The sequence below is a fragment of the Neofelis nebulosa genome, chromosome 7, assembly GCF_028018385.1.
Source record: "Neofelis nebulosa isolate mNeoNeb1 chromosome 7, mNeoNeb1.pri, whole genome shotgun sequence".
Lineage (NCBI taxonomy): Eukaryota > Metazoa > Chordata > Mammalia > Carnivora > Felidae > Neofelis > Neofelis nebulosa.
Window position 1 is genome coordinate 94,550,446 of NC_080788.1, and position 23,563 is coordinate 94,574,008.

The following is a 23,563-nucleotide window of genomic DNA, read 5'->3' on the forward strand; positions in this document are numbered from 1 at the left end:
ATAATCATAAAGATTTCATGTACTTAAAAGAATGTTAAATACATACTGATTTTATGAAAGAAATTTATAATATGCTAATTTGTATTTTTACTGTAGATTCCTGAGCAAGACGAAACCTATTTAGAAGACAGTTTTTGTGTTGATGAAGATGAGTCTTATAAAAGTCAATCAAGTGAAGAAGAAGTGTGTGTTGATTTTAACATAATAACTGAAGATTGCGTTGCAAGTGGGAGCAAAAACTATAGAACCAGACGTGCAGTAAAGCTAAAACAAATGGAGATGAGACAAAATTGTGCACGTTCAAAAAAAAAATTATCCAGAATTATTTTACCCGGTGACTCGAGTGAGGAAGAAAACAATGTAAATGATAAAAGAGAATCCAGTCTTGTGGTTAACCCAAGCACTGTTAATAAGAGCAAACAGCAGGACCATTGTGTCAATAGAGTGCCTTTTGGGTCTTCATTGCAGTCCAAGGACCATTCTGATCCAGCTGTTAATCAGTCACCAAAGCAGAGAGGACAGATACATCTCACTTTAAAGGATGCAGTTTCTGATGTCTCAGACCTCAAACCTCAGAGCTGTAATAAAATTGAACGTACTTCACCACCATTCCCTACTGTTGATTCACAGAAAGACTGTAGAAAATTTCCAATTCATTTGAAGGTATGAATCAAATTAGAGAAAAAGCCTTATGTTTACCGAAAGGTTTTTTTTTGTCGTTTTGCCTTTTTAAGTTTATTTATTTATTTGTTTAAAGTAATCTCTGCATCCAATGTGGGGCTTGAACTCACAACCCCAAGGTCCAGAGTCACATGCTCTTCTGACTGAGCCAGCCAGGAGCCCCTGTTGTTTTGCTTTCTTTTGTGTTTTGTATTAAATAACTAGGTCAAACAAAAATTAGCAAGTGGTGAAATTCTTCAAACAAGAAAATAGCACGCTAAATTATATTGATAATTTGTATAAGGATGCGTAGGTTTTAATTTTTTTAATGTTTATTTATTTTTGAGAGAAAGAGGGTGGGGGAGGGGCAGAGAGAGGGAGACAGAATCCCAAGGAGGCTTCACACTGTCAGCATAGTGCCCACTGTCAGTGTAGTGCCCTATGTGAGGCTTGAACCCACAAACCGTGAGATCATGATCTGAGCGGACATGAAGAGTCAGAGGCTTAACCAACTGAGCCACTCAGGTGCGCCTTTAGGTTTTAATTTTTTAAGTGTGATCACAGTTTTCTTAGTAAAACTCTGTAAGGAAACTTGCTAGTTTTATGAAAAGGAGATAGGAAAATAGGCTTCCTACAAGATAAAATTAACAGAAATTACATGCTCAGAACTAATTCCCCACAGATTAACTTTTCTTTTCCCCACTGAAGGCTTCAGATATGTAACTGTCTTTATTGAGGAGAAGAGTTAGGGACACTACCTGATTTCCTTCGTTTAAATTTCTCTTTTTAGAATGGCTAAGTATTCCAGTTTCCTGCTTCTCCTTGTCTTATTATTGCTGAAATAATCCATCCCTAAAACCACTTTTAGTTTTTAAGAGTTTATAGTTCTAGGGGCTTATAGTTTAATAAGAGTTTACAGTTATAGTAGTTAAATAGGGGTTAATTAAAAGTTTAGTAACAGGAATCCCTTACCTGTAAATAACTGATTCCTTACCTTGATTGTCATCTTGGAGTGAGACCCAGACCTAACCTTCTATTTCTCTGTAGTATTCGGGTGTTTCAGGCCATTGTGCTGTAGCAACATGCTTCAGTGTTGACCCAGGGGCACTTAAATTGAAGTTTACAGTTTTAAATTGTCCCCAGGCTTTTTTGCACAAAGTTATTTCTTCAAGACATACTTAGGATAAGGTTGACTAGGTTAAGTCTTGTAATAGATTGGGGAAATAGAGGCTACTTCATTTCTCTGAGCCTCAGTATCCTCAACTGTAGTATAAAGATAGTAATCCCAAGGGTCAAGGTAGGTAATATGGTCCCAGATTCATGATGGTTCAACTTACAATTTTTTGACATTATGATGGTGTGAAAGCAATATGCATTCTGTAGAAACCATACTTCAAATATTGAATTTTGATCTTCTCCTGAGCTAGCAACTTGCGGTATGATACCCATCATGTTGGCAACCACAGTTCCCAGTCACATGGTTACAAGGGCAAACAGCTGATACACTTAGAACTTTTATGTACCCATACAGCCATCCTGTTTTTCACTTTCAGTACAGTATTCAGGAAATTACCTGAGATATTCAACACTTTCTTATAAAATAGGCTTTATATCAGATGATTGCCCAGCTATCGGCGAGTATAAGTGTTCTGAGCACAATTAAGGCAGGCTAGGCTTTGCTAAGCTATGATGTTTGGTAGGTTACTTTAAATGCATTTTCTACTTATGATTTTTCTGACTTATGATGGGTTTATTGGGAGGTAATCTTATTATAAGTTGAGAAAGATCTGTCTATGAACAGTACTTTGAAAACCACTAAGCACTAGCTACATTTCTACGTTGGCATGCTCTAACTAAAAACTGGATTCAGGCTAGTAATACTTTGGGGACTGTGAAAAAAGACACATATATTTTTACAGAAATGTGTTTTAAATTTTCTTCTGTTACCCTATGATTCCATGTAGTATGATTCTTCTCACTTGAAATTAGGAGGGGAAGAATTTGAGGTAGTTTTGAGAAGACAGAAAATAGACTATCTTGTAGAAAACTGTTAGATATATAAAAAAAAGTTAACATCTATTTTGTCATGTATATTGCAAACAGTATTCCATGTCAGTCATTTGCCTTTTTGTTTATTTATGGTGGTTTGTGCCATAGGAAAAGGTAACTTTTTTATTCAGTCTCAATTTTTTCTTTACGGTTCCTGAACTTCAGTGTCATGTTTAGGAAGCCATTTTCTACTTCAGAATAACTAAGTAGTTCCAGTACTTTTGTTTTGATCTTTAGTACCATTTTTTCCTTTACTACATTTATTTTTTGCTTTTTGGAATTGAATACTGAATTATTTTAAAGATTATTTTCTGAATGATTAGGATTTCTATCTTTAGCTGAGGATATAGAAAATTGGAAAGAGCGCTCTTCCATCCTAGTAACAACAAAAAAAGCCGGATAGTCTCCAGAATCATGGTTTTATCTGAAACTATTATGGAGCTGAGGGTGTAGGACAACCAATTGGTCTCATTTCTAAGGAAAGACAAGTGTCTCCAAAGAGAGACTTATTGATTTGGGACATTCCCTGGGCTCTGTATAATTTGGTAAGAGGAATTGAGCTAAACCTTTAATAAATTGCAAAAGGCAGTGAACTAGCATGAGAGTTTAGAACCCCTGGGAATTGCAGACAAAAGGGGAGTTCATAACCTTTTGAGGGCTCTTCTCCATAGACTCATTGGGTGTTCACAGGAAAGATTGAGAATCAGAGAAAGCCTCCCTTGCTGATGCCATGGCTTGGGGGGAGTGACCAGCAATTATTGTGGAAAGGCAACAAACCTCATCTGGTTCCTTCTACCCTATTTCCCCTATAGAACAAAAAGCTTTAAGCTGCTGGGGATTACCAGCAGACCTTATAGCTATTCCTCAGGGCCTACGTGAAGAAGACCCTTTACAGATGGAGGAAGGCAAGAATTAAAAAATGTTCTGTACCTGAGACAGGGGCATGAAAACATCTTGGGCCTAGATCATTAGCTATCTCCAGCCCTGGGAAGGGAGGGCAGGATCACTGTAAAGGTCCTGTTTTGGGAACTGACAGACACAAGTCCTGCTCAGGCTGAAGTAGAATAGAACTTACCCTCTCCTCCTGCCCTGCCACCATGCCACCCCATGCACCTAGTATTCCCTCCAACTAGGCTAGCAAGCACTTAGTAACATAAAAGCAGTCAACTGCTGAGAGGAAGACAAGAGTATGAGGAAAGAACCTCTCTAAGGTACAAGGAAACAGAGAAGATCGAAAGCTGAGAGAACATTTGGAAAAATCATCTGACAAACCTTGTCCCACCCTAAATCCAAATAACAGTATGGGAGTTTGAAGCCTCTGGTTGTACCTAGGGTAATCATAGCAATAAACCCAAACTCATCTCAACCTTTGACTAGACCATGATCCCTGGGATCATGACCTGAGCTGAAAGCAAGAGTTGGACGCTCAACCACCTGAGCCACCCAGGCGCCCCAGATGAAGAATATCTTTAATGAGCCCATCAATAGACTTAATACAGCCACAGAAAGAACCAAGAAACTTAAAGCTAGGCCAGTAGAAATGACGCAATATGAAACACAAAGAGTGAAAAACAGAATGGAGCATCCAAGAGCTGTAGGATTGTATCCTATAGTCTAAGATACATGTAATTGGAATTAAGAAGTGAGGAAAGGATAGAAAGTGTATTTAAACAGTCAATGGCTGAGAATTTTCCAAAGTTAATGAACACTGGCAAATGAGTATGTGAGTCTGTTTTGAGGTCTTTTTGGTATATACCTAGGAATGGAATTTCTGGGTCATACAGTAATTCTCTTTAACTTTTGAGGAATCGCCAGTTTTCCACAGCGGCTGCACTATTTTACATTCCCACCAGATATGTATGTTCCAGTTTTTTTTCACATTCTAACAACGTTTATTTTACTGTTTTATTTTGTTTTTAATTTTAGCCATTCTACTAGGTGTGAAGTGGTAGCTTGGTCCTTCATGTATATAGTCACTTCGGTCATACTGAAGGAAGAAAAAAAGAGTTAAAAAAAAAGGAAATAATATTATCAGTAAGAAAAAATCAACTTCAGGTGTTAGAAGTTTTTGGCACTAATATATATTTAACCTGATACCAATATTTTCCACCTTTGCAGGTTGGTAGTGCCCTGGAGGATTCTAGCACGTCAATGGCATACTGTTCCAACTCAAGACCACATTTGGCTGGCACACATGCTTCTCTTAGACTTCCACAGGAAGGCCAAAAAACTTGTATTCTTGTAGATAGTTGTGAAATCACTTCTGGTTCTGAAGTAATTTCTTCCTTAAGAGCAGTTCATGGCATTCAAGTAGAGGTCTGTCCTCTAAATGGCTGTGATTACATTGTGAGTAACCGCATGGTGGTAGAAAGGAGGTCTCAGTCTGAGATGTTAAATAGTATCAATAAGAACAAACTCATTGACCAGATTCGGTACCTACAGAGCATGTTTGAAAGAATATGTGTGATTGTGGAAAAGGACAGAGAAAAAACAGGTTTGTGTTTTTAAATGTTTTTGTTTATAAGGCTATAAAGGAACTCAGCTATTATTTAGTTCACTCTTCTACTGTCAGGATGTGGAAAACTCTTAAAATATAAATACCTGACTCATAAATGTTACTTCATATTTATACAAAGCCGTGCTTTTCATTAGTCATTGTGTTTATGTTTTTATTTTTGTTTCATAAATAGGTTTCTTTCTGTATTTTTTTACTCATTGTGTTTAAATGAGTTTGAGAGTTGAAGGGTGAGAAACTGAAGGCAAGTGAACCGTATGTCTTTTTTCAGGAGCCCCAGAAAGGATTAGCACCTTTAAGGCAGCAGTGGGAAAAGGGACAAGGATTCGGGGGGTTTAGGAGGTAGGATTAGCAGTAGTTGGTGAAAGGAGGCAAGAATTACTTTTTTTTTTTTTTTTTAGGTTTATTTATTTTGAGACAGCATGAGAGCTCCAGTGTGTACATGCACACACGAATGGGGAAGGTGCAGAGAGGGAGAGAACCCCAAGTAGGTTCCACGCTACCAGCATGGAATCTGAAGCAGACCTCAATCCCACAAACCATGAGATCATGACCTGAGTTGAAATCAAGAGTCTGACGCTTAACTGACTGGGCCACCCAGGCATTCCAAGAATTACTCTTTTGTGTTGACCAGTTTCTTGGTCACTGGGCAGTTAGGTAGTGGTGCTCTTTATTGAAATTATGAATATTAGAGAAGAGCAGATTTGAGGCACAAGGGGTGTTCAGTTGAACACACTAAGTTCTTATTTGGTAGCTCAAATAGGTGCATAGGAGCTTCAGTTAGGGGATTTCTATGGCTCATATTTAATTATAGGTGGAGCCCTGAGGATGGTGTAAAGGTCATGGAATATGGAATCAGAAGACACTGAGTTCTGGTGTCACTACAGCTATGTGATGTTGCATTGACAAATCACTCCCTCTGAGGGATTAATAATATACTTGTCCTATTCATCTTTCGATGTTATGAGGATTATGTGAAATCATATAGGCAAATGCCACTATGGAAGAGTTCAAGAATTATACAGTCATAACAGGATATAGTAAAAGAAGATAGCATAGTTTATGTAAAACATTGGTTTGGTAATTGAGCATTGTACCTTTTTATCCCCATGCTGTCACTGGTAAACTGTGGCCTTGGATAAGTCACACTTTCAGTAACCAAGTTTTTTTCTTAGTTTTATTTTATTTGACAAGTGAGGGCTTTATATTCAGTGATCTCTTGGGTTCTCTTAGTGCTAAAATTCTATAATTTCTTCTTCACCAACATATCCTTTATAAAGGAAATAAATTTGGAATAAAGAGAAAAGTAACATTGCAAAAGTTATGGGGGGGAAAAGTTACGTAAAAAGTTTTGTTTTTCCATAATGAAAAGTGCCCCTAAAATGATAGAGGGTAGAATATGGAAAGAAATGAATGGGAAAGGTAAGGAAGTAAATTAAGAGGCAAGAGTTAAAGATGACATTAAAATGGGTATGCAGGGTTTTGAGTTATTCTTAGAATAAATACGTAAGATTTTGTATCAAGCCAATACTTGAGTTATTTATCAGTTCTAGCATTATGAGGAATTGTAGAGATAAGTAATATGGTCTTGGTCTTCATGAGTGAATTATCTAGGAATATAAGCTCTCCTCTGCCTACTCATCTTACTATTTGATACCAACTGAAGACACTTATAAAGATAGTTCTTATTTTAACTCCCAGGTATTTGAGAGTCACTTTAAATCTTTACTAGTAGGGTTTCTCATTAGCATAATGTGGCACTAATTTGCTTAATGGTTGTAGATCTTGGGATTTTAATATATAGTATTAATGATTCTACTTAATGTAAGTTACTCACATTTGCATTTTCCTAAATATGAAATATTTAGGAGACACATCCAAGATGTTTAGGAGAACAAAGAGCTACGACAACTTGCTGACTACCTTAATTGGGGCCGGAATCCGAGTTCTTTTCAGTTCCTGCCAAGAAGAAACTGCAGATTTGCTAAAGGAACTGTCTTTAGTAGAACAAAGAAAGAATGTTGGTATTCATGTTCCAATAGTGGTGAACAGAAATAAATGCGAAGCACTTCAGTTTTATCTAAGTATTCCCAATATAAGTTATGTAACTGCATTAAATATGTGTCACTGGTTTTCTTCTGTGAGAAAGATGACTAACAGGTATGTCAGTCTTAATATTTTTAAACGGTTACTGTAAAATGATTCTTAGAACTACTTCATAGAAATTTTATTTAAAAAACTAAACATGTATAGTGCGTATTAGAGTATCTCATTCAGTAAAGACTTTTTGCTTCCCAATGTTACAGTCACTGCATGAAGTTGAGGACGTTAATGGAGGGAAAAGATAGGCACCGCCTTTGGGGAGCTTAGAGTCCTCTGAGAGCTAGACAGCGCTTGTATTTGATCTTGCATTCTAACATTTCTGGGCTGTTTAGTTCTAGAAGTAGAAAAATATCACAGTGTAGATTTTACTAGTTTTTGATTATTATATTGCTTGAAAAGGAAAATTTTAGAAAATGGGTTATTTTAAATTAAAGGCCCAGGTAAGATGTTGAAATTGTTATAAGTGACTTTGAATATAGGGAATAAGTATGTTTTATTTAAACCATGCTAAGGACATATTAACTAGATGTAAAATGCTTAGAAGAAATGATTTTCTTAAAGGCTTATGTTTGGTGTTCTTTAAGCAAGTAAGAATATTGTGTTAACTCAAAAAGTTCTAATTTATTTTTCAGCTCACCTCAAGAAATCTCCACATGTGCACAAGTAACTCATCAGAAGGCTGAGGAGATCTATAGATATCTTCACTACGTATTTGACATGCAAATGTTACCAAATGGTCTTAACCAAGGGAGACTACAATCTGATGCATGATACTGCTCAAGGTGCGGTTATGAAAGAACTCTCACAATACTAAATGCATTTCAATAATCATTGCTGTGGTCTGTGATAATCAGTTTAAAATATGTAAAATAATATTCCCACATCTGTTTTATGTGGTGTACATTTTTATTTATATAGATTATAAATTATTTTAAAAGAAAACCTGACGTTCAGTAATCATTTTCATTAACTAGGTTATGAAACTCATTTTTTTACTGAAAAAAAAAAAAAAAAGGTTTACTAAAGGAGCTATTAAGAAAGTAAAAGCGGGCGCCTGGGTGGCTCAGTCGGTTAAGCATCCAACTCTTGGTTTGGCTCAGGTCATGATCTTGCGGTTTGTGAGTTCGAGCCCCACATTGGAGCCTACTTGGGATTCTTTCTCTCTGCCCCTCCCCTGCTTGTGCTCTCTCTCTCTCTCAAAATAAATAAATAAACTTAGAAGTTAATAGAGTTAGAGACGTATTTTAGAATCTTTCCAAAGATTATAGTACTGTGGTTGCCATTTGTTAGCATTAATAGGTTGAGGTGTCTGCCACCAACTTAGTGGTCGTAATTTTTCCTATATATAAATCATAATATCTAGAATATTTTCAATGTCCTGAATCTACCTATATATTGGATAAGGGCAGCGTGTATATATATATATATATATGTATATATATATATATATATATATATATATATATATATATATATGGCAGTAGCTGTATTGTGAGATAAATGCTCTAGTAACTAGTAGAGTTGGAAATTTAACTGAGTATGTTCATCTTACCAAAAGTGTCTCAATCAAGTACAGTCAGATCCTATTACTATGAACTTCACCTTACACTTTTTTTTGTTGTTGAAATACCATATTCAAAGAAGTGGGATATTGGCTTAGATTTGGGAAATTTAGTATAGATGAGCTGTTGAATAGGGACTTCGGGGGCGCCTGGGTGGCGCAGTCGGTTAAGCGTCCGACTTCAGCCAGGTCACGATCTCGCGGTCCGGTCCGTGAGTTCGAGCCCCGCGTCAGGCTCTGGGCTGATGGCTCGGAGCCTGGAGCCTGTTTCCGATTCTGTGTCTCCCTCTCGCTCTGCCCCTCCCCCGTTCATGCTCTGTCTCTCTCTGTCCCAAAAATAAATAAAAAACGTTGAAAAAAAAAAAATTAAAAAAAAAAAAAAAAAAAAGAATAGGGACTTCGTTGTGCCCGTAACAGTGTATCTGTGATATTATTAATATTTTAAGACAGACATCTCCACGTTTATATCTGCAACATCTGAGGCCCTTCTTTCTAGTCAGTCTAGTGCTAATGCAGCCTTTAACTATGGATTCCCACCCCCACCGACACCCCCATTTAGAGTTTATTCTGTTTGTCTTATTTTTTCTTGCTACACTGTAGGGTAGGTGAACCAACATCACAGCGGAGAGGTCTGCTTGCCTTAGACTTGGCAGGGGCTTCAGAGCTCATCTAAATCAAATTGCTTTTTTTCTTATCAGGTGATTGAAGTGAGACCCACAAACAAGTGACTTACTCAAGTTTACTGGGAAATCCAGAACCAGAACCCAGGAACTAGATACAATTATTTTTCACTAAAAAGTTATTCTAATTGTAAACATAGCTTCCTTGGGGTAGTATAAATTCTTAATTTTTCTGAGACTAGCAGATTTCATAGTTTTGCTATTCAATAATTCTGTCAAAGCCAGAGAGAAAAGAAGTTCTAGAAGTTGTTGGCTGATGTGCAGCTATTGATTTATTTATCTCTCAGGCTTAAATTTACCCTTTAGTATCTTGCTTTGCTATAATGGACTGGACTTTTTGAATATTTCTCCCTACAGTGAGCATGATTTAAGCTTTGTCAGTAGAAGGAAGAAAGGGGCTTCTTTCTTGTTCCAGTATGTTGTTTTGCTGCTTCTTGTTCCTCTTACATGGGGTTAGCGGTGCATGTGGGTGGGGACATTTGGTGGTTCTCTGCCTTACCTCAGCAAATTCACATTGACTTGGGCAGATGACCACCCTACAGCATCTCCCATGCAGACAACAGTGTGCTCAAATTCTTTGTGTCCACCCATCAGACAAAATATAAGTTAACATCGTATGAGGGATATAACCTAGAGGATTTCACTTACTTATGCTTGCTGTGTACAGAGATTTATCCATATTTAAGCTGCAATAGCCTTCATACTCTTACTGGTAGCACTGAACTTTCAGCCCTGCTGATGATTAATCTTTAAGTGCACTTTCAAGTGTCCTTTGGAGGTTACTTTAACCCTTCCTAGCATAACTTATGATCTGATGGGACTAACCAGGTACCTGGCAGGTGGGATACAATAAAACTGACTAGGAAGGACATTGAAGCAGTTCCAATAGGACACAGGGAATTTGGGGGAGGAGGGCCACACTCTTTGGTTTGTATTAAGTCTGTGCTGCATCAAAATTATCCCTTTGTTTCTCAGTATAACTACCTTCTAACTCCTTAAAAGGAGTTAACGTTAACATTATCCATTAACATTAATAAGCAGCATGGTATTATACCAAATACTGGCAACTTAAGTTCTACAACAGTATTTCACTCTGAAATAATCCCTCATTTGTTCCATCCATCCACAAAGACATCTAAAAGTCTTTGTGGCAGAAACAATTATGATCTCAGTCTAACTGTAATATTCTTGTAAAATCTTATGTTTCTATAAATCCTATAGTTTTATAAACTGACTAAATTCTTAAAAAAAATTATGTTTTACTAAAAGTTCTGGCATTTTTTTGAAGAAACAAGCTGAACCAATAACAAAATGCCTATCTGTTTAATTTTAATGATCCAGCAAAATACAAATCCAAATGTTCTAAAAGCAAAATTTATTTGAACAATCTAACTGGAAAGGGTAAGTGAATATATACTGTAACCAGAGGAGAAATATTCTGTCAAATTTTAAAACAGAATGACAGAATAAGCTAAAGTTTATTTCCAAAGGAGCTGTCTGAAAGGAGGAAAATAATGTTTTATTAAGACATGGCATATTAACTTGACTCTTTATAATGGTAGATCAATTACGTGAACGTCTAATCCAGTCTTTTTAATACTAAGGCCAAATGTAAACTATGAATGTCGGCATATGTAAATAAGGCTTAATGTGACAAAATTTATTCTCTGATTCTAACTAATAAAAGTACTAAATTTACATAGGGTTCATAGCTGTGCCAAAGATAAGTTTTAAGGAAAAAATCAAGTGGTAACAAATGCTAATACAGTTGTCATGAATTTGTAGCCAGCAATACAGTCTACTTTTTATTTCCCCTCCCCTACCCCTTAAGGGTAGCAACATTTTCTTGGGAGCTTTTTAAAAAAATCTGTTTAGGACATGATTTTCTTAAACAGATGCTTAAGAGAGACTTATCTAGAATATTTTAATGTTCAAAAAACAGAAATATACAAGTATGTATACAAGCAAAACAATTTTCCTTATATTTTAGTAACCTATATCAATGAACAGCATTCTACAGAAGGATGTTTTACTCTGAATACAAACACCTAAAACCTTTGAGAAGGAATCCACAATTTCATATGAAGGTACATTATAAGGAAAATAATATGTATTCCAAAAAAAAGATATAAAACACTGTCTGCTTCTTGACAAAAATCCTGGAAATATTTTCTCATTTATACTATGCAGAATCAGAGTTTGAAAAATAATAATCTTTCTCTTCTTCATCTAAAGACTCCATAGCATTGGTGAAAAGTTTTCCAATACCAGAGTGTTCTCCTAATTCTGTAAAGAGAAATTTAATAAAAAAAGATTAATATACTTCTAAAAGTAATTTCAACGAAATTGAAAATAATGAGAAACTGAATAGGTCTGCCCACTTGCAAGCAGCTAATTTTAGTACCATGTGAATAAAGAGACTATCTTACAATAGAACTGAGCTACCAAAGAAAGATACAAATAAATTACCTTTGTTATACAGAGTTTTTTTCCTTGATGTTGGAGTTGAAAACTCAGTTTCAACCTGTAAGAGAGTTCATGTTAATAGCTAAATAGTACCTCCTGTGAATTCTGCCTCAAACATAAACAGAATAAGCTTGCTTCATCCCCTGAGTACCTCGAACACGTGCCTATAACAATACCTAATCACATAAGTATCTGTGAAACATCTAATTCTCCTTTAAGTTGAATTTATCCAGAGAAAGAATACTTCTTCAATGTTATTTCCCGCTGCTGGCAAACTATAAGAAAATATTACAAACTAATGCTAATGCTATAGAGGTTACAAGATAGTCTATGGGCCTCTGACAGTTGCCAAAATCTAGGTACTCATTCCATTCCATGACACTAGCAAAACTTAAATTGTTGATAGACAAGTTTTAAGTGTATGATTGAGACTTACTACATCAGTGCTTTTAAACTATTGGCCATGGCTGGCTATCTTTAAAAATGAAAAGGAATAGAATAGAAAATATGACAGGGCATATTCACTGTATTAAGAGTAAATATTGTTGAAACTTTCAAGATACACTCGTGTTCAGATTGTGACGTAAATGTACTTTGAAATGAGTTAAAACACTATTATATCATTTAGCTCTCAAGATCATTCAGTGACATTAAATCAATATGATTCCCACACTGATGGTACATTTTACTCATACATGAACAAAATGAGATTAGAAAGTTCAAGTAGCTTATTATAAAGCTGTATGGTCAGTCAGATCTTGAAATAAAAATTTTTTGACACTAAATCCTTTGCTCTTTCTATCCTCATGCACTGACTAAAATATTAGTCAATGAAAAAATAGGACTAAATCACAAAGATACCATAGTTTGGTAGGCTACTCAAATTATGACCCATTAAGAAACACAAAGGCCCAGTAGTGCTTAGGATGATGTCAGAAATGCAGAGAAATAAAAATTATTAATAGGAATAGTCCTTATAGATCTATCCATATGAACTTTTCATCATTATGCAGACAGAACAGACTGAATGGATTAGGATCTTGCTACCACTCAGTATGGTCCATGGATCAGCAACACAGACACCTGGATTTGGTGAGAAATGCAGAAATCTCAAATCTGCTGGATCAGAATCTGGTGTTTAACAAGATCCATAAGGGACTTCTATGCACATTAAAGCTTGTGAAAAAACTGTCAAAGCAGCCTAACTTCACACTGGCAAAATAGGAACTAGAAGCCAAATAAGTCTTTCTTACTATGTTGATTCCAGGTCCTCTGCAACAAACCAAAATTTCATTCTCATAAGGAATGTGAGACTGGAAAAAGAGAATCTAAGAAACATGGAATCTGTCTACACCTTCAATTTTAGAGATTTCTTTTGAAGAATTTAGTCTCCAGATGATTTTAAACCAAACTGCCCAGAAGTGTCTACCATTTCCTATGGACAAATGAAACCCATAAAGATTGGATGTGATTATGTAATGCCAATGTTTAGTTTAGAAACTCTGAGAAGAATTATACTGCATCCATGCTACGGTAACAGTATTTCAACATGGGCGAGGGAGGAAGAAATTGCCATAACCTTATCAGAAGGAATATACAATCAGGAGAAAAGGTGGTCTTCAACATTTTTACCTCCATAAATTGTATTTCTCTAAGATTAACTACTTTGAGAGCAAGGACTTACATAACTTAAAACTCCACAATTTGCCATCTATCAGTATATCAACAGATGTGATGAATAAATGAATACTTACTGTTTTTTTCTTGATATTGCCCCAGACAATGCCACCTTTACTTTTATGTTCTTTTTGCATACGAAAAACATATTTATCACAGTCATCCCTGTTTGAATACAAAATAGTTTTGTCAACATTATCATATTTCTGTTCACAGGTTGAACAGCAGTTGACCAAATTAAAATGTGTTGCAAGCTTTATTTTAAAAATTTTTTTTAGCATTCATTTTTGAGAGACAGAAACAGAGCATGAGTGGGGGAGGGGGCAGAGAGAGAGAGGGAGACACAGAATCTGAAATAGGCTCCCGGTTCCGTGCTGTCAGCACAGAGCCCAACGTGGGGCTCGAACTCTTGAACTGCAAGATCATGACCTGAGCCAAAGTCGTAACTGACTGAACCACCCAGGCACCCCTCCAAGCTTTTCTAAAAAGTATATTTTCTGGGAAACAAAAGCAAAAATAAACTATTGGGACTATATCAAGGTAAATAGCTTCCCCCTACCCGCCACCCCGCCCCCGGCAAAGTAGATAGCTTTTGTACAGCAAAGGAAACCATCAACAAAACTAAAAGGCAACCTATGGAATTGGAGAAGATATTTGCAAATGACATATCCAACAAAGGTTTAGTATCCAAAATATATAAAGAACTTATAAAACTCAACACCCAAAAAACAATCCAATTGAAAAATGGGCAAAAGAAATAGACATTTTTTCCAAAGAAGACATCCAGATAGCCAACAGACACATGAAAAGCTGCTCAACATCACTTATCCAGGAAATACAAATCAAAACTACAATGAGACAGCATCTTACACCTGTCAGGCTAAAATCAGGGGTGTCTGGGTGGCTCAGTCAGGTGTCTGACTTTGGCTCAGGTCATGATCTCGTGCTTCATGAGTTCAAGCCCTGAGTTGGGCTCTGTGCTGACAGCCCGGAGCCTGAGATTCTCTCTCTCCATCTCTGCCCTTGTCCTCATCTCTCCCTCAAAATAAATACACTTTAAAAAAAGAAAAAGAAAATGGCTAAAATCAGCAACACATGAAACAACAGGTGTTAGGATGTAGAAAGGGGGGAATCTTGCACTTTTAGTGGGAATGCAAATTGGTGCAGCCATTCTCGAAAACAAGAGCCCCCTCAAAAAGTTAAAACTTGAACCTTCCTATGATCCAGCAATTGCACTACTAGCTATTTAACCAAAGAACACAAAAACACTAATTCAAAGGGATACATGTACCCCGATGTTAAGAGCAGCACTATCTACAATAGCCAAATTATGGAAACAGCCCAAGTGTCCATCAACTGATGAATGGATAAAGATGTGGTATACATATACAATGGAATATTACTCAGCCATCAAAAGGAATGAAATCTTACAATGACATGGATGGAGCTAGAGAGTATAATGTTAAGCAAAATAGGTCAGAGAAAGACAAATACCATATGATTTAATTCATATGTGGAATTTAAGAAACGAACAAAGGGAAACAAAAAGAGGCAAGCCAAGAAACAGACTCTCAACTATAAAGAACTGATGGTTACCAGAGGAGAGGTAGGGGGATGGGTGAAACAGGTGGTGGGTTTTAAGGAGGGCACTTGCTGTGATGAGCACTGATAATACGGAAGTGCTGAATCACTATATCATACATAGTATTACTTTATGTTAACTGGAATTTAAATAAAAACTACAACAAAAAGGTATATTTTTCTTTTCCATTTTTAAAAAGACCATGGTGTACTGATAGAAATGGACAAAATGCTTCAACCAAACAATTTAAAGGAAACACTGAATATGAGCATTCTAGGAAATTATGGTTTTGCTTACTGTTCATTGTCCCATTTGTGCCCTTTCCAACCACTATCTTGCTGCCTCTCTTTTCCAGAATCCAGAGACTTCTTGTCCCTGGACTCCCTTTTATTAGACCTCTCACTCCTTTCTCCTGTTCACTTTCTTCCCCATCACATTGAATCTCACAGGTAACCATTTTAAGGATATACCTGGTGATGAAAACTCTCAATTCAGTCTTCAATTCAGTCCGCAAGTCTTTTATTTCTACATAGTTACATCTTGTTTATATTCTCAACACCAACTATGAAATTTTTTTTCATTTCTTTTTACTTTCTTTCCCCTCTCATTCTTAGCAAACAGGCTTGACTCAAGTAGAGTTACAAACTGAAGCCAAACAGAATGGCTATTTCATTTCTCCCTGCAATTTCTAGTGCTGCTTATGACAGTAAATCTCAGTTGAACAACACTTCTGATTCTCTTGGCTCCAAGATCCTTTTTGATCAATGATCTTTTCCTTTATGACTATTTAGGAGCAACCTTAAAGGTATGACACATAGAAATTTCTAAATGTGTGATTGTATTAAGATATTTTTTTTTTTTTTAATTTTTTTTTTCAACGTTTTTTATTTATTTTTGGGACAGAGAGAGACAGAGCATGAACGGGGTAGGGTCAGAGAGAGACGGAGACACAGAATCGGAAGCAGGCTCCAGGCTCCGAGCCATCAGCCCAGAACCTGACGCGGGACTCGAACTCACGGACCGCGAGATCGTGACCTGGCTGAAGTCGGCCGCTTAACCGACTGCGCCACCCAGGCGCCCCTGTATTAAGATATTAATGTGAACCACAAACAATGCTGCGTAGCTAGTAAGAAGCCTAGCCAGCTGTTCAGGATCAGTACCTCATGACTCTGTTGTCAGAAGAAGTCACTTCTGAAGTGATAAAAACTGTTTCACTATTTAAAATTGTTATAAAAAGGAAGTAATCTATTCGAGCTGGTGAGTCAAGAGATAGTGTAGAAGCCTAGGAGACATTTTTTAAAATAAAAAAGTTTTAGGAAATATATTCATGATATAAATGAATCTATGTATATACTATGTAGTCTGTAAGAAAAAAGAATGTATTCCTGTAATTGTAAAAGTGATACACCAAAACTCACTTAAATGTAATTCAATAACCTAGATAACAGCTGGTGATGTTTTTAGTCAAGAAATTTCCTTTCTGAATACATGCTGTTGTGAATTGGAATCATATTGTATATAATTTAACTTCTTAGCTTTTAAAAACTATTGTCTACTGAACACTATTCTTTGTCATTAAAAATTCTTGAAGGCATGGTTTTTAATTATTACTTATTATTCTATTATGTGGATAAATCCTAATTTCTTAACTTACTGGATGGACATTTAGGTCATTTTTATATTTTCAGTATTATGTTTCATGATGAACATCTTTGTTCATACAAATTTACATACATACTTGCCCAAATATATTTCCTCAGAATTGACTCACAAAACCCAAGAGCCAAAGAGATGAGTATTTTAAAGCTTTTCATGATTTGGCCAACGTGCTTACCAAAAGCTTTGTCCAAAATTATACTCTGAATACTTTCACCTGCAATGAATACTAAATAAAAAATAAACAAAAATAATTTGTGGATTGCTGGGGAAAAAATATGTTTTTAATAAATAAATGCAAATTAAAATTTCACCAAGCTTCAGGAGACGAATGAATACTTTTTTCACAGTCATTATTATTGGCTTTTGCCTCATACCCCATGGAAATTACTCTTACTAAAAACAGCATTGTCCTGCTTGATTGCCAGATAGAATGGCTTATTTTCAGGCTTCATTTTTATTACTTTCCATTTTTTCTCTGTGTCATTCAATTGCTGGCCACCCCTGATTTTTCTTAATTTTATTTATATTTTAAGTGCTTCTATATTCACATAGTTCAAAATTCAAAAAGCTTCCCTCTTATTCTACTTTCCAAGCTATCTTAGTTTCTCTTTGTAGGGATCACCCGTTTTCAATTTATGTATTCTATAAGAGATATTTCATCAAAGGAAAGCAATTCTGTATATATACACATATATATGCAAGTATATACATACATAAATACACAGCTCCTATTTACACAAATGATAACACGTAATTCACTGTATCTACCTTTTTTCATTTAATAAATCGTGAACATTTTTCCGTAATAATAATTTCCTCATTAATTTCTATGGCTATATAATATACCAATTTTTGTGATTAGTCCCAGTGGTGAGGATTCGAATTGTTTCCAGACTTTTGCTATTATAACCAATACCCTAAAAAGCTGTACATTCACTATTCTAAAAGCAGGATGGATAGGTTAAAGACTGTGTGTATTTACAATTTTGATAGATATTTACAAATTGCTGTCTGCAGAGACTGTACTAATTTACCTTCTCCTCACTAGTAATGCATGAGAATGGCTTTCCTTTCCTCTTAATTTGTAGGAGTGCTGTATTAGGAATATTAGCCTTTTCCTTTGATGGGTTCCATATATTCTTTTCTCAGATTACTGTTGACCTTTTGATTGCTTAGGGTGGTTGGTATGGGATAAAACTTTTTATTTGGTTGACTTTACCATTTGTTTTGTTAGTGTTTTCTGAGTCTTGCATCATAGTTAGAAAAGACTTTCACTAATCTACAATCATAAGATAATCCTCCAAGGTTTCTTTAGGTATATTTTATAGTTAAATTTGTTACATGCAAAACTTTGATCCATTTGGAATTATCCTGAGGTAAAGTGTGAGCGGTGTGTCCCTACACTACTGAACAACACCCCTACTTGTTGAAACTGTCCAACCTTTACTTCTAGAAACTATCCTTTCTTGATTTCCTTTTTAATGATGCCTCTTCTCATTACTGACATCTACTCTCTTCAACTCATGAAATGCCAAATGCTGATGCAGAGATTACAGTATCATATGCATATTTACCTATTTATAGAGGCTAGCATGCCAGGACTGACATGCTGACACTGAGGAGTTTTTGCCAATGGAAAGACAACTGATGATGGAGTTGTTGGATTTTTGTCCATACTGGGCAGAATATCATCCTCTTCTGCACTGTCCTGGAGACTTGGCAACTAAAAAACAAATATTTCTTACTAGCCAGCAGACTCCCCTAAGAATGGGATTTCTCATTATCACTAAATATTTTTGGGTGGGACAGAACAGAACCTTAACCTCTAAAAAAACCTTATTTTCTATTGTGTTAAATGGAGACAATGACAAAGTTGTGAAAAGACCAGTGTCAGCAAATGTTTTCTGTAATGAGTTAGTATATATTTTAAGCTTTGTGGTGCATACAGTCTCTGTCCCAAATATTAAACTCTACTGTTGTAGCATGAAATCAGACATAGCTATGTAAACAGTGAGCATGTCTATGTGCCAATAAAATTTTGTTTATAGAAAATGTGGTCTACCGGATTTGATCCATGGGTCATGGTTTGCTTACCTTTGTGTAATCAGAACAAAACAGAATTAATTCACTGAACATTATAGGAACTCAAGCAAGTATTAAACTTTTGTGTATATATCTAGTAAACAGCAATTCAATCATTAAGATTTTATCTAAGTTTACATCAAAACATTAGAAAAAGTGGATTTATCCCACAGAAAATGAACTTACTTCACTGCTTTCTACGTTTTATTATTTTTGTTTTTAAAATGTCGCTACTATTGCATTTAAGCCAAAACATATATAAAACCTGAAATGATGGTAGAATTATATAAAGGATATAACCTCTAAAGGACCATGGTTGTTATGCAGGGAACACAGTAAGAGACTCAGCTGGCTCCTTTAGAGATCTCCCTTTACAACCTTTGTAGGCAAATGGAGCCTAGATAATGATGTTATTACTAAATTCTTAAAGCATTTGTGTAGCCTTTTAATACTGGAGATAATGTAACAATATTAAGAAATGAGGGGCACCTGGGTGGCTCAGTTCATTAAGCATCCAATCCTTAATTTCAGCTCAGGTCATAATCTAACAGTTTGTGGGATCAAGTCCTTGCATTGGGCTTCACCTGCCACCACAGAGCCTGCTTGGGATTCTCTCTCTCTGCCCCTCCCTTGCCCCTGTGTGCTTGCTCGCTCTCTCTCTCTCTCAAATAAAGTTAAATATATTAAATGAGTAAATTAAAAAATTATCCCTGAAGATTAGCTCACTAAAAGATTTTATACCTCTATCAGTTGTCTGTATCTATCCATTTTTGCATTAACCTTAATATTCTTAACATTTATATTTATATTCTAGAAATAGTCTCAAATTTGTACTTTATATTGTATTTGACCATTTATGAAGAACATCCTTATTGGATATAGACTGCTTCCAGTTTTTTGCTGTAAAGATAAACCTGCAATGAAGGTCTTTGTGGAGACTTTTGGCTTCTTTTGAATTTCTTAGGATAAATTTCCATGAACAGAATTAATCTTATGGCTCTCAAATATTGCCATGATGCTTTCCAAAAGGTATGATTCACTTATATATCCACTGATGTATGACTATTTCAAAGTTTCCACTGCTTTTTGTTATGGAAATTTTAACTTTTTTGTAAAAGATTCTGTAATTTGGAATATATACATATGATTTACTTTGTTTTCCTCCAATTGCTAGCCAGTATAACTAACCACTTTTCCAAGTATTTATTCAGCCTTTAAAATATTTTCTTGCCCACTTTTCCCCTGTGATCTTGACAATTTTTAGTATTCCAGTAACATCTGAATGAGTTCTTCATATTATAAGCATTGTCTTTATTTGTTGTAAATATTTTCCCCAATTGAAGTTTTTAGTTGTACGATTTTTCATACTACAAAAAATATTTTATACATTCAAATGTCAACTTCGTGCTGTCATCTAATCCTTCCATTGAATTTACTATAGAGTAGGTAATAATCTTTTCTTACCACCTTTTTTTTTTGTTTGTTTTTAAGTAGGCTTCATGCCCAGTGCCAAGCCCAATGTGGAGCTTGAAATCATGACCCTGAGATCAAGACCTGAGCTGAGATCAAGGGTCAGATGCTTAACTGACTGAGCCACCCAGGTGCCCCATCACCTTTTTAAGTTTGCCTCATTACATACGAAATTTTAAATATAGACGTTTAGCCTATTTCTGGGTTTTCAATTTGGCTCTACAACCATTACACTGATGAGAACAGCATGTACTGGCAGACTGCTTCCTACAGTACATTTTGGGTGATGTCTGTATAGGCTATCAATCCTTGGCCTAAATACTAGGGATGAACACTAACCATATATAAAAATGAAAGATGTAAAAGTCAATATAAAGAGAGCAATGATTTCATGCATTTAAGACTCTTACCACTACTCTCTGGTTCTGCAAAGGTGTTGTACTGAAAAAATCATCATGATCGTCTTTTGGCAACTGTTCCAGAAAATTCCTCATTTGCTGCTTCCTTTTAAGAGTTCCCACTTTGGCAGTTATCTTAATCATTTGCTTCTTATCGGCATCACCTATTTTGCCTTAAGAGTTAGCAAACATTTTGATAAGGATTCGTTTATAGTAAGTGCTTTAAAGTTAACAGATTTTACAAAACCTAAACTGTTTATCTGTATTAAGTATACTCACCTACTATTAGTAAATCTCCTATATAGCAAATGATTTTTTCTATACTGGGATCTATGCAGTATGACTAGCCCACAAGATACTCATGAAGAAACTACATAAGATTAGCCAGTGTGAGGTGAAAAAGTTCTATACCCTGTGAGAAAGGTTACCTCCCATATTCCCCTTGCTGAATGCCTAATTTATTGATTTTGCAAAAATATAAACCTTACTGGATTAGGGTAGGGATAGGATATGCTCTAAAGCTTAGTACAAGCCCTGTCATAAACCCTTAGCAGGAATGCGTACTCCTGGGGAGTACAAAAACTAAATTTATTTTGAATTTTATTATGAATTTCTAGAGGGTCTTTCCCAAGTGGCCTCAGATTACAATAGACTCTTTGAACAATAATCCAGATATTGGAATCTCTGGATCTAACTGCATACCTAACTAACTGCATCTAGTTTCCTAGAACAAACTCAAAGCACAAGGCTGCTAAGGCTACTATTGATAGAAGTAACTGTCTAGATAAGACTTAAAAATTAAATAATGACCTTTATAGTTCTTTCTAGCTTTAACATTGAGAAAACACCTATAAGATGATACATAAATATCAAATACATCTAGTGACTAATCAGAAATCAATACTGAGAACTAGGCAAAAACAATTTATAAAGATTACCATTTTGGCCTTTGGGATTAACTGGTTTTTTCTTAGTGACAGGTTTCTGGGATTCTTTTCCTCTGGGGTCTTCCATGTATTTCCTCTGGCATTCTTCAGCAGATCGAGAACCTACAGCCATTGCTACATCTGACCAGAAACCAGGTTTGTGCTTTGGAAAAGATGCAAAAGCACTATGGAAGACCAAAACCAGTTAAAGAACCAGAAATTCAAATCAATAAAAACAACATCCTGAATGCATACCACTAAATCAATGAGATTTATTGAGCTAAAGGAATCATTCTAGATAACTGTTTGAAAAGAAGATACCATTATTTCCATTCAGTAACTTACTTGAGTGCTTAAAATATAAAGGTGTAATTTTACATATCGAGTAGATACCTTCTATTTTGTTGTATTCTATGAAACCTGAACAATCATCCCAGGTCTTTCTTTCAACATCGTTCTCCTAAGTCCACCTATCAGTGATTTGATCTTCTGGGGGACTTTAGCATGACTAACTTTTCAACAATGTTGCTCAAACCTTGCTGGTGCTAAGTATATTGGAAAATGAGCTCTTAGTTCCTATATACTCTAGGTTATAAATTCTTATTAAAAAGTGTTATTCTTGGGGCACCTGGATGGCTCAGTTGGTTAAGCGTCCAACTCAGTTTCAGCTCAGGTCATGATCTCACAATTCATGGGATCAAGCCCCACGTAGAGCTCTATGCTGTCAGCTTAGGATCCTCTCACATCCTATCTGCCCTCCCCCACTAGTGCACACAGGCTGTCTCAAAACAAACTTTTTTAAAAAAGTATTATTCTTGCTTTCACTCTAATTTACAGAATGTGATGTTTTATATATAATTGAGGGAAATGAAAACTGAAAGAGAAAAAAACTGTTAGTCAATATAAGGTTGTCATCTAATTTAACAAATGAGTTAGATTCTAAAGTTTATTTGTAAATATTCAGAAACTGGTACATGTATTTCTGCTCCCCTCCCTCCCAAATATATTTTACATATTGCAGTTAAGCTGGCAGTTCAGCCAGAAAAGATCTAATTAACCTATGCAGCGTTATTATGCTGGTAAATTTTTAAAACTTTTTTTTTTTTTTTAACGTTTATTTATTTTTGAGACAGAGAGAGACAGAGCATGAACAGGGGAGGGGCAGAGAGAGAGGGAGATACAGAATCTGAAACAGGCTCCAGGTTCTGAGCTGTCAGTACAGAGCCCGACGCGGGGCTCGAACTCACGGACCGTGAGATCATGACCTGAGCCAAAGTCGGACGCTTAACCGACTGAGCCACCCAGGCACCCCTGCTGGTAAATTTTTAAGATCAGCTCTCACTGAAATAGTCCTTATTTGTAGTGTTTGCCAATTTCCATATTGTAAGTAACTATTGTGGCTGATTTCAAGCTACCAACATGATGTCTCTGAATGTGGAGTAAGAAATGTGTGATGGGACACAATTATACAGAATTTCCACCATACAGACACAAATGATGTGAAGAACTTAAGGCATATATAACAATAATAAAATTTAGTAAAATAACTAGGAAGTGATGAGTTAGGGTATTAATAAATTTACTTGTAAATCTGGTGAATCTGATCTTGTGAATGGGTACCAGGTGACTACAGAATACCACTCATTCCATGTATAAAAGGAAGACAAATACTTATTGTTAATGAATGCTCTACTCTTTTGCACATAATCATTCTACAGGTGTTCTAAAGTGGAGA

The 23,563-nt window shown here is 35.8% G+C and overlaps 2 protein-coding genes across 8 annotated transcripts in view; one reads left to right on the forward strand and one right to left on the reverse strand.

The window, feature by feature from the left end:
- FANCM (FA complementation group M) overlaps positions 1-8,269 on the forward strand; it is a 66,290-nt gene extending 58,021 nt beyond the window's left edge. For both annotated transcript variants that reach the window (XM_058738938.1, XM_058738939.1), the window contains exons 20-23: positions 97-663; positions 4,828-5,203; positions 7,093-7,384; positions 7,960-8,269. In XM_058738938.1, coding sequence (XP_058594921.1) covers positions 97-663; positions 4,828-5,203; positions 7,093-7,384; positions 7,960-8,098 — 1,374 coding nt within the window. In that variant the 3' untranslated portion in view covers positions 8,099-8,269. The remainder of the gene's footprint in view (positions 1-96; positions 664-4,827; positions 5,204-7,092; positions 7,385-7,959) is intronic.
- A 2,655-nt stretch (positions 8,270-10,924) lies between these two features.
- Positions 10,925-23,563, reverse strand: part of MIS18BP1 (MIS18 binding protein 1) — a 58,326-nt gene continuing 45,687 nt past the window's right edge. For 4 of the 6 annotated variants that reach the window (XM_058738951.1, XM_058738948.1, XM_058738949.1 and 1 more), the window contains 6 exons: positions 21,841-22,013; positions 20,915-21,075; positions 18,527-18,675; positions 13,789-13,876; positions 12,038-12,092; positions 10,925-11,854 (listed from right to left, as the gene is read on the reverse strand). In XM_058738951.1, the coding sequence (XP_058594934.1) occupies positions 11,751-11,854; positions 12,038-12,092; positions 13,789-13,876; positions 18,527-18,675; positions 20,915-21,075; positions 21,841-22,013 (730 nt within the window). In that variant the 3' untranslated portion in view covers positions 10,925-11,750. Of the gene's footprint in view, positions 11,855-12,037; positions 12,093-13,788; positions 13,877-17,127; positions 17,179-18,526; positions 18,676-20,914; positions 21,076-21,840; positions 22,014-23,563 lie in introns of those variants that run through there. The other 2 variants (XM_058738952.1, XM_058738953.1) reach the window with 2 other exon arrangements.